The sequence below is a fragment of the Nerophis lumbriciformis genome, linkage group LG11, assembly GCF_033978685.3.
Source record: "Nerophis lumbriciformis linkage group LG11, RoL_Nlum_v2.1, whole genome shotgun sequence".
NCBI lineage: Eukaryota > Metazoa > Chordata > Actinopteri > Syngnathiformes > Syngnathidae > Nerophis > Nerophis lumbriciformis.
In genome coordinates, this window is record NC_084558.2 from 1,063,455 (window position 1) to 1,078,768 (window position 15,314).

The 15,314-nt window shown below is 40.9% G+C and overlaps 2 protein-coding genes across 3 annotated transcripts in view; both read right to left on the reverse strand.

Moving 5' to 3' along the window:
- The window catches only part of LOC133610933 (stonustoxin subunit beta-like), a 460,649-nt gene that overhangs the window by 277,226 nt on the left and 168,109 nt on the right, over window positions 1–15,314 (reverse strand). The gene's annotated exons all lie outside the window — the stretch shown is intronic.
- On the reverse strand, window positions 1,643–14,079 carry LOC133610132 (potassium voltage-gated channel subfamily A member 7-like). The gene is made up of 2 exons (XM_061966212.1): window positions 13,405–14,079; window positions 1,643–2,539 (listed from the first exon to the last, which is right to left on the reverse strand). The coding sequence occupies exons 1-2, from the start codon at window positions 14,077–14,079 to the stop codon at window positions 1,643–1,645; spliced, it is 1,572 nt and encodes a 523-aa protein (XP_061822196.1).

Here is a 15,314-nt window from a genome sequence, read left to right on the forward strand (position 1 = left end):
GACGTTATGTACGACATCTGTGCTGAGTGAACAGTGAAGTGTTCCGCTACCAAAAAGAATGACCTACTTTGCATATATGCAAAGGGTTACGGGTAATATTACACATTCCTAATTTTGTTCAAACAACCTGATTATTGAACTTTGACAGCAAAATTGGTTTAAAATTTTGATTTGAATGAAAAAAAACATCTTACATTTTTTACATAAAGCCCAGGTTATGATCATGTGCTCCCTCAAGTCGTTGTGGCCCTAAACCAGTGTTTTTCAACCTTTTTTGAGCCACGGCACATTTTTTTCATAAAAAAAATACGGAGGCACACCACCAGCAGAAAAGGTTAAACAATGAAACTCCACCAGGTTGTCGTGCCTTATTTTGAGTTTGTTGTTGTTTCCTGCGTGTTGTGCTTTAGTTCCTGTCTTGCGCATTTTGGTGACCTTTCCTGTTTTGTTGGTGTTCTCCTGGAGCAGCTTCATGCCTTCCTTTGAGTGCTATTGACCGCTCCTGCTTTGTTTTCGCAATCAAGACACTTTAAGTTGTGCGTAGGCTATCTTTCTTTGTGGGGACATTGTTGATTGTCATGTCATGTACGGGATGTGCTTTGTGGACGTCGTCTTTGCTCCACACGCTGTAAGTTTTTGCTGTCGTCCAGAATTCTGTGTTTGTTGACTTTGTAGCCAGTTCAGTTTTACTTTTGTTTTACATAGCCATCCCAAAGCTTCAGTGCCTTTTCCTAGCGGGACTTTCCTTGTTATTTTTTGGTTTAAGCGTTACATACCTTTTTACCTGCACGCTGTCTCCCGCTGTGCTCTGCATATTGGGATCACGACAAACCATCCTTGACGCGTTCCGACTTCTACAAAGCAATGCTGCCACCTACTGGTATGGGGTATTACAAGATTACCCTGCCAAGGTCTACACAGCACAGGCACTAGACAACGGCACATTGTTATGATTATTGATTTGCAAAAAATATTTTTTGGACCAATTAGGTGAAGTTGCATAATTTCCCACGGCACACCAGACAATATCTCACGGCACTAGTGTGCCGCGGCACAGTGGTTGAAAATCACTGCCCTAAACAACCATAGAGCAGGGATATTCAACTAAATTGTTTTGGGACCACAATTTCAGAAACCTATGGACCGAAGAATTGGACTATTTTCCCCGAGAACCAGGGTCCTCTACTGTGGACATTTGAATTTGGTCGTTTTATTTTGTCAGAGTTACATGAGCACTCTGTTGTATATAAGGACCGTCTGCAAAAATAATTTCAATGACAGCACTCTAGAGTTTTTAGGAATTTGGTGCAAAAATGTTTGAACTTGCGGGACAGATTTTACCCCCGGGCAGCCAGTTGAATACCCCTGACTTAAGAGTGTTTATGCGCCGGCAGCACTCATGCAGCCCCAGACCGTGCTTGACTGTAGGCAAGACCCTCTTAACGTGTTGCTGGGTATTGAGACCAAAAGGGCTGTGTGTTGATAGTAAATCCATAGAAGCTGTACACTGACTACTCTAAAGTATATCCAAGTTTACTATCTATAGTATTGTCCCTTGAGAGGATGCTGTAATGCAAATGTACAAATTGTGTAAATCCTGAGGATACTCTTTAGTCAATAAGACATGTGGAGATCCTCCTGTTCACACCTGGGTGACAAGCGGTTCCCGTAGTTGACCATTTCCTAGCAATTCAGCGTTCGGTTCCATGTTCAGTCTAGGAAGGGTCTCATTCAAATGATCATAGGTCCCACCGATGGCGTAATAACCCTCCTCTGGATACTGGTTCTCCTCCTGTGTTTCCTCACCCTCGTCGTCCTCGTCTTCCCACGTCGAGCTTGTGACATGCGCGTACCGGCTTCGATCCTCGCACTCCGTTTCACGGTGGTAGAAGTAGCTAAAGTTGGAGACTATGACCGGCACCGGCAGGGAAATGGTAAGCACACCAGCAATGGCACACATGGAGCCCACCAGTTTACCCCACACCGTCTCCGGGTACATGTCGCCGTAGCCCACTGTTGTCATGGTGACCACCGCCCACCAGAAAGCGTGCGGTATGCTGACGAAGGCCGTGTCGTTGTGGTCGGCCTCGGCGAAGTAGATGGCGCTGGAGAAAAGGATGACGCCGATAAACAGGAAGAAAATGAGAAGGCCCAGCTCACGCATGCTCGCCTTCAGCGTCTGACCCAGGATCTGAAGGCCTTTGGAGTGACGGGACAACTTGAAGATCCTGAAGACCCTCACGAGTCGGATAACCCTCACGATGGCCAAGGAAGTGGCGGGACTGGCCTCGTTGCTCCTGGCGAGCTCCGTTCCCAGAGTGACGAAATAGGGCAAAATGGCGCTGAAGTCGATGATGTTCATGACATCCTTGAAGAAGTGTATCTTGCTGGGACAGCAGGCAAAACGCATGATGAGCTCGAAAGAGAACCAGCAGATACACACGGTCTCCACAATGAAGAACGGGTCGTTGAAAACACTGGGGGGTGGTGGCATGTTTTCTGACATGTTCTTTGCTTGGCTGTGCTTGTGGAAATTCTGCTGAGATGGTGGACAGATCACAAGGAAAACTGTCAGTCATATATAAAATCTAAATAATAGATCAATTACCTAGATTTGTCACAACCTTGATCACAATAAATGCATACACACTTTAACACTTGACAGCACAATTGAGGTCATTCTTCCATGCTAAGTTTAGAACAAGTATTTTTAAATGCTACTGGAACTTTGAGAGTGGAGATAAAGTGCAAAACCAACAAAACTATGCACTCATATTTTGGAAATTAAATACATTTTCTTTATAATACATTACAAGCGTGAATACAATTTGTTGGTACACCTACTTTGGGAACTTTTAGCTGTAGCATTAGCAGCTACCGCTAACAGCTAGCTGAATGACAATCAGCAGCAAGTAAGGTAATGGTCTCTTATTCCTCTCCACAGTGCCTGAAATTAATTGTTTTGCTTCTATTTAATCATATTATATAGCATACAATTTTAGGTCCGCTTCATAACAAGCTAGCTAATGTACTTATTCTAGTCATAGTCCTTAATTTCCTCTATAGTCTCAAGGCGAGATGGGGGCTAGCTTTAGCATGCTTTAGCTATAATTACCTAAATTACATGCAGGTACAAAAACAAATGTCAAAAATAGTCAGAAAACTACTCCGACATAAAATAAAAATATTTTGCACTTTATAAAATAAAGTGCTTGTTTGCTTTTTTTTTTATTTTAATATACATAGTCTTTGATTTTGATTGTTTTTTGTTTTTTTTACAGATTAAATGAATGAAACACACATTTGCCATGCAGCTATCTTTGTGTTACTTCTTACTAATACTCTAAACACTACTAATATTATAAATACTCTAATACAAAAAAAAACCGACATACACATTTGGCAAAGTATAAAATTCAAATTGGCAGCCTTGCTAAGCTTTGAAGACAGACTTGAAAATGTTACTGGAACTTTAAGAGTGTGTATTAAGAACATGGACTACAAAAGTATGCATTCGTGTTTTGAAAATGAAATAATAATAACAATAATGGATTAGATTTTATATTGCGCTTTTCTATTGTTAGATATTCAAAACGCTCACAGAGAAGTGGAAACCCATCATTCATTCATATAGAATATATTTTCTTTATACGATATTCAAAGTATAAAGAAAATATATTACTACTACCTGAACTCGTAGCTTTAGCAATAGCGGTAGCAGCTGACAGCTAGCTGAACGACAAGCGGCAGCAGGTAAGGCAATGGTCTCTTTTTCTCTGTTAATACATTATTTTGTTTCTATCTAATCATAAATCATACAATTTTAAGATAGCTTCATAGCTAGCCATTTACTCTTTAGACCAAAACGTTGCTCTCCAAGTACCACCATAATGACAAACATTAAAATGCAGTAGCATAGTAGTCCTAAGTAAACATAAAAAACAAGGCGGGTTTTATTTAACAATTATATTTGATATTTTTAACATTAAACACAGTTTGAACGGTAACACTGTTTGATTATTAAAAAATAAAACATTGTATTTTAATCAAGTAATTATTTGGTGTACCACTAGATGGAGTCTTCGTACCGCTAATGGTACACATACCACAGTTTGAGAATCTCCCGTTGTAGACTAAAGACCAGACGGGGGCTAGCTTTAGCATGCTTCAGCTAAAATTAGCTACATTAAATTCAGGTAGAAAAAAATAATATAATGGACAAAAATGGTCAAAAACTACTCCTACATAAAATAAAAATACATCACCTGATGAAATTAATACGAGATAATATGTGGTTATATATTTATTGGCACCCCTTTTATGTGAACACATAGACGAAGTGTTAGTAGCAGTTACATTAAATGACAGGCAGGTAATGTATGTGTCTACGTTTATGCTTCTTTTTTATTTTGATGTACCAAATCCTCCTATATGATTATTTTTTTATGGATTAAATAAATGAGGCAAATAATATCTCTCTCTGGCTCTCACCAATTCTGTTCATAACTTTTATGGACAGAATTTCTAGGCGCAGTCAAGGCGTTGAGGGGATTCGGTTTGGTGGCTGCAGGATTAGGTCTCTGCTTTTTGCACATGATGTGGTCCTGATGGCTTCATCTAGCCAGGATCTTCAGCTCTCACTGGATCGGTTCGCAGCTGAGTGTGAAGCGACTGGGATGAGAATCAGCACCTCCAAGTCCGAGTCCATGGTTCTCGCCCGGAAAAGGGTGGAGTGCCATCTCCGGGTTGGGGAGGAGATCTTGCCCCAAGTGGAGGAGTTCAAGTACCTCGGAGTCTTGTTCACGAGTGAGGGAAGAGTGGATCGTGAGATCGACAGGCGGATCGGTGCGGCGTCTTCAGTAATGCAGACGCTGTATCGATCCGTTGTGGTGAAGAAGGAGCTGAGCCGGAAGGCAAAGCTCTCAATTTACCGGTCGATCTACGTTCCCATCCTCACCTATGGTCATGAGCTTTGGGTTATGACCGAAAGGACAAGATCACGGGTACAAGCGGCCGAAATGAGTTTCCTCCGCCGGGTGGCGGGGCTCTCCCTTAGAGATAGGGTGAGAAGCTCTGTCATCCGGGGGGAGCTCAAAGTAAAGCCGCTGCTCCTCCACATCGAGAGGAGCCAGATGAGGTGGTTCGGGCATCTGGTCAGGATGCCACCCGAACGCCTCCCTAGGGAGGTGTTTAGGGCACGTCCGACCGGTAGGAGGCCGCGGGGAAGACCCAGGACACGTTGGGAAGACTATGTCTCCCGGCTGGCCTGGGAACGCCTCGGGGTCCCACAGGAAGAGCTGGACGAAGTGGCTGGGGAGAGGGAAGTCTGGGCTTCCCTGCTTAGGCTGCTGCCCCCGCGACCCGACCTCGGATAAGCGGAAGAAGATGGATGGATGGATGGCTCTCACCGAAAGCGGACATTTCCCTTCCCTCTCCCTTGTCCCTCCTGCTTTAGCTTCTTTTGTCCTGTCTTGTCTTGGAGCCTCTTTTTGAACTGCTCTCCAAAATCTGAACACTGGGTTCGATCAACTTTCCTCTCAACAAAATTTGACAAGATCTTCTCGACGAGAAGTTTGGGTTTGAAGGAGCCTGCCTGTCCTGACGTGTCGTGACGTTGTTTGACACCTGGGCGCCTGGTGATTATTTTCAGTCGAGGATGTTGAAGACATCTACAAACCCTGTTTCCATATGAGTTGGGAAATTGTGTTGGATGTAAATATAAACGGAATACAATGATTTGCAAATCATTTTCAACCCATATTCAGTTGAATATGCTACAAAGACAACATATTTGATGTTCAAACTGATAAACTTTTTTTTTTTTGCAAATAATCATTAACTTTAGAATTTGATGCCTGCAACACGTGACAAAGAAATTGGGAAAGGTGGCAATAAATACTGATAAAGTTGAGGAATGCTCATCAAACACTTATTTGGAACATCCCACAGGTGAACAGGCAAATTGGGAACAGGTGGGTGCCATGATTGGGTATAAAAGTAGATTCCAGTCATTCACAAACAAGGATGGGGCGAGGGTCACCACTTTGTCAACAAATGCATGAGCAAATTGTTGAACAGTTTAAGAAAAACCTTTCTCAACCAGCTATTGCAAGGAATTTAGGGATTTCACCATCTACGGTCCGTAATAACATCAAAGGGTTCAGAGAATCTGGAGAAATCACTGCACATAAGTAGCAAAGCCCGTGACCTTCGATCCCTCAGACTGTACTGCATCAACAAGCGACACCAGCGTGTACACATGGGCTCAGGAACACTTCAGAAACCCACTGTCAGTAACTACAGTTGGTCGCTACATCTGTAAGTACAAGTTAAAACTCTCCTATGCAAGGCGAAAACCGTTTATCAACAACACCCAGAAACGCTGTCGACTTCGCTGGGCCTGAGCTCATCTAAGATGGACTGATACAAAGTGGAAAAGTGTTCTGTGGTCTGACGAGTTCACATTTCAAATTGTTTTTGGAAACTGTGGATGTCGTGTCCTCCGGACCAAAGAGGAAAAGAACCATCCGGATTGTTATAGGCGCAAAGTTGAAAAGCCAGCATCTGTGATGGTATGGGGGTGTATTAGTGCCCAAGACATGGGTAACTTACACATCTGTGAAGGCGCCATTAATGCTGAAAGGTACATACAGGTTTTGGAGCAACATATGTTGCCATCCAAGCAACATTACCATAGACGCCCCTGCTTATTTCAGCAAGACAATGCCAAGCCGCGTGTTACATCAACGTGGCTTCATAGTAAAAGAGTGCGGGTACTAGACTGGCCTGCCTATAGTCCAGACCTGTCTCCCATTGAAAATGTGTGGCGCATTATGAAGCCTAAAATACCACAACGGAGACCCCCACACTGTTGAACAACTTAAGCTGTACATCAAGCAAGAATGGGAAAGAATTCCACCTGAGAAGCTTAAAAAATGTGTCTCCTCAGTTCCCAAACGTTTACTGAGTGTTGTTAAAAGGAAAGGCCATGTAACACAGTGGTGAACATGCCCTTTCCCAACTACTTTGGCACGTGTTGCAGCCATGAAATGCTAAGTTAATTATTATTTGCAAAAAAAAAAAAAAACTTCATGAGTTTGAACATCAAATATCTTGTCTTTGTAGTGCATTCAATTGAATATGGGTTGAAAATGATTTGCAAATCATTGTATTCCGTTTATATTTACATCTAACACAATTTCCCAACTCATATGGAAACCGGGTTTGTATCTATTCGGAACTAAGATAACAGGACATCTGCTCATTGGAGTAATTGTTGCTCAGTGTATTGACTAATTGGAAGATTCTGGCAGCCGTTCAAGGTACCCCAAAGCTGCTACAAATGACAGTAGGATGGGAAGAACTCAGACTTTAGGGATTTTGGACTAAATCGCAAATTGGATAACATCTTGGAGAAGCTGTCTGCTCTGCAAAGTATGATGAATTTGAGGACCATAAATAGACAATTAGAGTGAAATGTTTAGATTTGTTTTTGCTCGCTCAAGCCCAAACATATTTTTCCTAGATTGTTTTCTCTGGTTGGAGCGGCCCGGCAAAGTTGTTGCTTCGTGATTCTCCCAAAAGGATAGTGCAGCGAAGACACTACAAATTATTTTGCTGTCTTTGATGGACACACACTTATTGTGTGTTGACTTTTGTTGGACTGACTGGCTGTGTTATTGCGATAACACCCAACGGACACCAAAGTCGAGAAACAAATCGACTCTTCCAGCTTACACACCTGCAAAATACGTCAATGGAAAATACAATCCCCACACACACGTACCCCACGCCCCACATCCCACCATACTTGCCAACCCTCCCGAATTTTCCGGGAGACTCCCCGAAATTCAGCGCCTCTCCCGAAAACCTCCCGGGACAAATATTCTCCGGAAAATCTCCCGATTTTCAGCCGGAGCTGGAGGCCACGTCCCCTCCAGCTCCATGCGGACCTGAGTGAGGACAGCCTTTTTTTTTATGACGGGAGGACCACAGGGTGACAAAAACTAAATCATTCAGACTAGAGATAAATTGTATTATTATGTTTATCTTACCTATAAATAAATATATTTATTAATTTAAAAAAAAAAAAAAAAAAAAAAAAAACATTTTTACTATATTTTGCTAAAAACATCAAAATTAATTGAATTTGTATTTGTATTTTTTTCTGACTCCTTATTACATCCAGCCATAGAATTATACATTAAAATAAACATATTGGAAATAATTAATTTTAAAGGATCATAATAATTCATTTAAAATGACCATATTTAATTATTAAAATAATTGCTTGTTTATCAACAACTTTAGCATTTTATTCATTACATTTTGAAGCTCTCAGAAGCCAAATTATGTTATATTCCTTAAGATTTATTTATGCAAGTTTGAAGTATCAATTATCTAAACACAGTTTTGTTTGCATATTTTCAGGATGTAGATATATATATATATATATATATATATATATATATATATATATATATATATATATATATATATATATATATATATATATATATATATATATATATATGTATATGTATATATATATATATATATATATATATATATATATATATATATATATATATATATATATATATATATATATATATATATATGTATATGTATATATATATACAGGTAAAAGCCAGTAAATTAGAATATTTTGAAAAACTTGATTTATTTCAGTAATTGCATTCAAAAGGTGTAACTTGTACATTATATTTATTCATTGCACACAGACTGATGCATTCAAATGTTTATTTCATTTAATTTTGATGATTTGAAGTGGCAACAAATGAAAATCCAAAATTCCGTGTGTCACAAAATTAGAATATTACTTAAGGCTAATACAAAAAAGGGATTTTTAGAAATGTTGGCCAACTGAAAAGTATGAAAATGAAAAATATGAACATGTGCAATACTCAATACTTGGTTGGAGCTCCTTTTGCCTCAATTACTGCGTTAATGCGGCGTGGCATGGAGTCGATGAGTTTCTGGCACTGCTCAGGTGTTATGAGAGCCCAGGTTGCTCTGATAGTGGCCTTCAACTCTTCTGCGTTTTTGGGTCTGGCATTCTGCATCTTCCTTTTCACAATACCCCACAGATTTTCTATGGGGCTAAGGTCAGGGGAGTTGGCGGGCCAATTTAGAACAGAAATACCATGGTCCGTAAACCAGGCACGGGTAGATTTTGCGCTGTGTGCAGGCGCCAAGTCCTGTTGGAACTTGAAATCTCCATCTTCATAGAGCAGGTCAGCAGCAGGAAGCATGAAGTGCTCTAAAACTTGCTGGTAGACGGCTGCGTTGACCCTGGATCTCAGGAAACAGAGTGGACCGACACCAGCAGATGACATGGCACCCCAAACCATCACCCAACCATGCAAATTTTGCATTTCCTTTGGAAATCGAGGTCCCAGAGTCTGGAGGAAGACAGGAGAGGCACAGGATCCACGTTGCCTGAAGTCTAGTGTAAAGTTTCCACCATCAGTGATGGTTTGGGGTGCCATGTCATCTGCTGGTGTCGGTCCACTCTGTTTCCTGAGATCCAGGGTCAACGCAGCCGTCTACCAGCAAGTTTTAGAGCACTTCATGCTTCCTGCTGCTGACCTGCTCTATGGAGATGGAGATTTCAAGTTCCAACAGGACTTGGCGCCTGCACACAGCGCAAAATCTACCCGTGCCTGGTTTACGGACCATGGTATTTCTGTTCTAAATTGGCCCGCCAACTCCCCTGACCTTAGCCCCATAGAAAATCTGTGGGGTATTGTGAAAAGGAAGATGCAGAATGCCAGACCCAAAAACGCAGAAGAGTTGAAGGCCACTATCAGAGCAACCTGGGCTCTCATAACACCTGAGCAGTGCCAGAAACTCATCGACTCCATGCCACGCCGCATTAACGCAGTAATTGAGGCAAAAGGAGCTCCAACCAAGTATTGAGTATTGTACATGCTCATATTTTTCATTTTCATACTTTTCAGTTGGCCAACATTTCTAAAAATCCCTTTTTTGTATTAGCCTTAAGTAATATTCTAATTTTGTGACACACAGAATTTTGGATTTTCATTTGTTGCCACTTCAAATCATCAAAATTAAATGAAATAAACATTTGAATGCATCAGTCTGTGTGCAATGAATAAATATAATGTACAAGTTACACCTTTTGAATGCAATTACTGAAATAAATCAAGTTTTTCAAAATATTCTAATTTACTGGCTTTTACCTGTAAGTATATATATATATATATATATATATATATATATATATATATATATATATATATATATATATATATATATATATATATACATATATATGTATATGTATATATATATATATATATATATATATATATATATATATATATATATATATATATATATATATATATATATATATGTTTGAAACACTTGACTTGGCGAATTCTAGCTGTCAATATACTCCTCCCCTCTTAACCACGCCCCCGCCCTCAACCACGCCCCCGTCCCACCCCCGACCACGCCCCCCACCTCCCGAAATCGGAGGTCTCAAGGTTGGCAAGTATGCATCCCACGCCTTTGTCGCTTCACCCCCATGGTTTTATGGATAATGGAGAAGTGCCCCTGGTGGCCGCAGCTTTGGGCCGGATTCCCGCCCCCCTCTGCCCTAGTTGCAAGTCTCGAGTTTTCTGTCTTACAATGTATATGTGCTTTGCTCAAGGTTTTTTTTCCTGATCTCACACTGAACCCCGCCCCTTCCCCCATAGGTGTTTAGTTTGGGACTTGCGCGTTCATCTCCTCTTCCTCAACCCATGTTTTACCATTTTCCCACCTTTAGGGGGTGCCGCCGTTGTGGCGACCAATCAGTGTTCCTGTTTTGTTTACCCTGTCTGATCTTGAACGGGTTTGTACTGAAAATGTAATGTATTTTTTAAGTGCAATGACAATAAAGCTCCATTCATTCCATCCAATAGTTATGCGACTATTTTAATGATTCTTCTAACTCATACTTCTAACAAGAATGCATGTAAATATATGTTTGGCGAAGTATAAAATTGTTTTGAAGGACTTTTCTGAAGGGGATTCCGTTTTCTCCGTATTCTGATAACTTACATAACTGGAGTATGTTGTTCACCATCTGATTGGCTGTCACTTTTGGCAGCCATCATAAACCAGTTGACATTTATGGCTTTACATTTCAATCATAGTTGCCTCAATCTCCCTTTCAGTCCACCTGTCTTTCCATTTTGCACTTCAGTTAACGCGTCATTCAAGCAAATATACAGTAGTTGTAATTTAGGTGTAGGGCTAGAAAATGGACACTAAAGATGTTTGTTTTGTGAAGTAGAGCTTTAAAAACACAATTTGTTTTGCATTTGGTAGTAGGTCAGTGAGTGTTTATCACTAAAGGTGGCTATCCTAAGTGTCGATCACCTCGGAGGGCTCTCCTCACACTAAATATAACCCTGTGAGATGACTGAAGAGAAATAGGAGAGTGTCTCGCTGTACCACTTCCCATCAATCTCCACATTCATCACAGCGCTATCGTCGACCACCAATGCGGTGCAGTGGGTCTTGGACTGGACTAAGTTACAGTACTTTCCTGGCAGCGTACAAAGGCAGGCTACTGCTGAAGGAATGCGTTAACATGACCCAATGCATTCTACTCATCCTGTGAGACCTTTCAGTGTCCTGTTCTAAGCCGGCAGAAGGCTTTGGCAGTGTGTTTGCTCATGTGTATGGGTGACCTTTCCTCTGCACACCTAACCTCATCTTCTTTAGATGCATTAAGCCTCACCCGTTTTCTCCTTCCTAAATCCATGCGTATTAAATGTAGCAGGGGTTTAGGCCATGCACAACTTGTCTCCTTGTCACTATTTTCATCTCCCCACTGATGAGTAAGCTATCAGCTTTCTTGTAGATGGAAGAAGTTTAAAAACTTGCAGTCCTAAACCAATTGGTTGTAAGTTGCTAAACAAATGTCACAGTCATATACCTTCAGGCAGGACTAGTCAACTGGCAGCCTCGGGGCTAGATCTGCCTTTGGCTGGGCCACGAGTCAAGTTCAAAACTAGCATTTTTGCAGCAGATTCCTAAAAATACAACACTCTTGTCAAGTGCTCTTTCTTAAAAACAGCAGAGGGCTCAGGTCATGCAGACGACTTCCGACTAGCGTTTTTTCCGTCAACAAAGCAGTCATACAGACAATCTTTGGCTAGTGTTTTTTTGATTGTTCTTAAAAAGACTAGTCAGGATCTTTGACCAGAGTTTTTAAAACAGTAGATCCATATTTTTATATATCGTATTTTTCGGAGTATAAGTCGCACCGGAGTATAAGTCGCACCTGCCGAAAATGCATAATAAAGAAGGAAAAAAACATATATGTCGCATTTTTGGGGGAAATTTATTTGATAAAACCCAACACCAAGAATAGACATTTGAAAGGCAATTTAAAATAAATAAAGAATAGTGAACAACTGAATAAGTGTACGTTATATGACGCTTAAATAACCAACGGAGAACGTGCCTGGTATGTTAACGTAACATATTATATGGTAAGAGTCATTCAAATAACTATAACATATAGAACATGCTATACGTTTACCAAACAATCTAATCGCTAAATCCCATGAAATCTTATACGTCTAGTCTCTTACATGAATGAGCTAAATAATATTATTTAATATTTTACGCTAATGTGTTAATAATTTCACACATCGACTGAGTATAAGTCGCAAACCCCGGCCAAACTATGAAAAAAAAACTGCGATTTATAGTCCGAAAAATACGGTAGCAAAAAATTACCTGGTACAGATTTTAATAATGTATGTCTTTATTTATGGCTGTAAAAAACATCTGGGACGATTTATTTGGTCCCTAGCTTTCTGATATGGTCCAAATACAGAGTCACTCGTGGCTATATTGGGGCCATACATAGAATTTATTTTGAGCCCCTCCCTCGCGTTTTTTAAATGTTTTTATTAATGTAAAATAATATTTATACTTTTTTAGACAAACGTAAAATTCTATTTGTTTGGTATTTCAAATATTGTTTTATGTATGACATACATTTTTTTACCTGATTAAAAAATTTAAATTTGCACATTTCTCAGTCACAACTTTGACCGTGATTCAATCCCGGTACGACTGTTTACCAACCCAGCACTACGCTGTGCGCCACGAGTGCCACTGAATATCTGGGAAAATTTGCTATTATATTATTATCAGTGATTAAGCAGGTAGAGGCTAGGAATATGTTATTTAATATTCTTTAATTGATCATTTACATGCACCTATTCACGCAAAACAGTGCGGAACGCACAGTGCATAATCTGCATATGGGGGGAACAATTTGGTTGAACAGCCCTGCCTTAAGGTCAAACATTAATCGACACAAAGTCTACCCCACACAAACAAATGTACCTCTCGTGTCTCCTTCTCAATCCGGAAATCCGGCAAAGTCTCCAGACAAAAGATGAGAATCGACACCACAATGACCATAACGCTGATAATGGCAATGATCCGAGCGGCCGATGAGGACTCAGGGTGTTCAAACAACATCCACAGTCTCTTCTGCGTTTCGTTCGAGGGCAACGGCTGTTCGACCTCTTTAGTGAAACCTTCATCCTCTTTGAAGCGGCTCATGATGTCCTCCCCTAGCTCGTAGAACAACAGCTCATCCATGAAGATGTCCAAGGGGATGTTGGTGGGCCTTCGAAGCCTCCCGCCTGACTGGTAAAAGTAGAGGATCGCATCAAAGCAGGCCCGATTTCGGTCCAGGAAGACTTCGTTTCGCAATGGGTCAAAGTAGCGTAACCTTCTTCGTGGGTCACCAAGCATGGAATCAGGGAACTGGGATAAGGTGCGAAGTTGGGTTTCATAGCGCATCCCTGAGACGTTAATGACCAGTCTTTCACTCAGTGGCAATCCTTTCCTGCACACGGCCTTGCAGCTCTTCTCTTTTTCATTCTTTTTATTCTCCGTCTCGCCCTTTTCCTCTATGTTCAGTTGGTTTTTCATCTCTTTATCTTTTTCTGCATCGCTCTCTTTCCTTCCACCTCCTCTTTCATCTGCGTCCTGTGGGTCACTACGGTCCATCCCAAGTTAGGGAGCGCTACAAACGTCTCGCCTGAGAATGTGTTGAACAGCAAGATTCACCCGCCTGAAACAAGAGCATAGTCCCATGAGTGGATACGCTTCTTTAGTTAATTAGCAATGCTAACGGCATTAGAGGCAGAAAAGATGGACTTTGTTTCCACAGATTCACAAACATATTTACCCATGATTACCATACCATACACCATACCAACTTCATTTAGTGCTAGTTTTTTTTTTAAATGGTTTAAAAGACCAATGTACTGATTGATAATAGGATGACTACTCACTGATAAATGATCACATTGTTCCTTTCTTATGACTCAGCAGCTCGTCCGTCTCTTGTTCGTGTCCTTCCAAACGTCTCTGTCTGTCCTCGATGTGCACCCACCGGCAAGCCTGCTAAACCCTCACCAGGTTACACACCAAAGGTTGTTTGCTCAGGGAACCTCCACAATCTTGTGTCGCCTCAGATTTTTTTTTTTGGAATGCTGTTCTGTGGAAATTCAAACCTAGATGGATGCCCCTCCGGCCCCCCGTCCTTTTCTCCCCTCATTTTAGCAATGGAGCAACACAGCCTCTCGAATGTCACGTCTGCATTGGACCCAACGGTGTTGGCTTCACTAACAAGCTGACTCCTCTAGCTGAGGGCCCCCACTGCCTTCAAATGGATTCCCTGCGGACAACCTGGCAGTTTGTTGGTGTTCGTTTCTACACAGCTTCTGATCTTCACCCAAGGTATCCCCTTCAAGCTAGGAGTATCAGGTAATGTGTATTATGCCAGTAGTTGCAGAAACATGGTGTCAGTACAAATCCTTGATCTAATCGCTCAACTTAAAGCCGTTAATCAAGTATGTAAAAACAAAATCAGATTTTTCCTCGATAAACATACTACGTACAGTGCAATTAATAGCACACAGCTAGAATAACACTGATATTATTAATAGTGTCGGCAGTCATGGGCTAAAATAAGGAAACATGCAGACAGTATTTGTAATGACTGAATATGATCCTCTGTAAAGAAGTAGTGACATAATTTCATTCATTTAGTGTTGGTGTGTAAAACATACCATGCATGGCCATTGTCAGCGACACGGCTCAGTTTTAAAGCATTTGCAGTATCAAAATAGTTCCAAGGGTTTCTAAAATGAGAGGTTCTGCATGATATACAGCACATGTCACTAAGGTCATCCAAGGCACTCTGTCACAGCAGCACCCAGAAGACAAGGCTTTGATAC

Excerpts from the sequence above, each read along its gene's own strand:
- LOC133610132 (XM_061966212.1), bottom strand. The coding sequence starts at position 14,079 with ATGGACCGTAGTGACCCACAGGACGCAGATGAAAGAGGAGGTGGAAGG. Across the intron at positions 2,540-13,404 it reads TTGAGAAGGAGACACGAGAG|CAGAATTTCCACAAGCACAG; the intron begins GTACATTTGTTT and ends CCACCATCTCAG.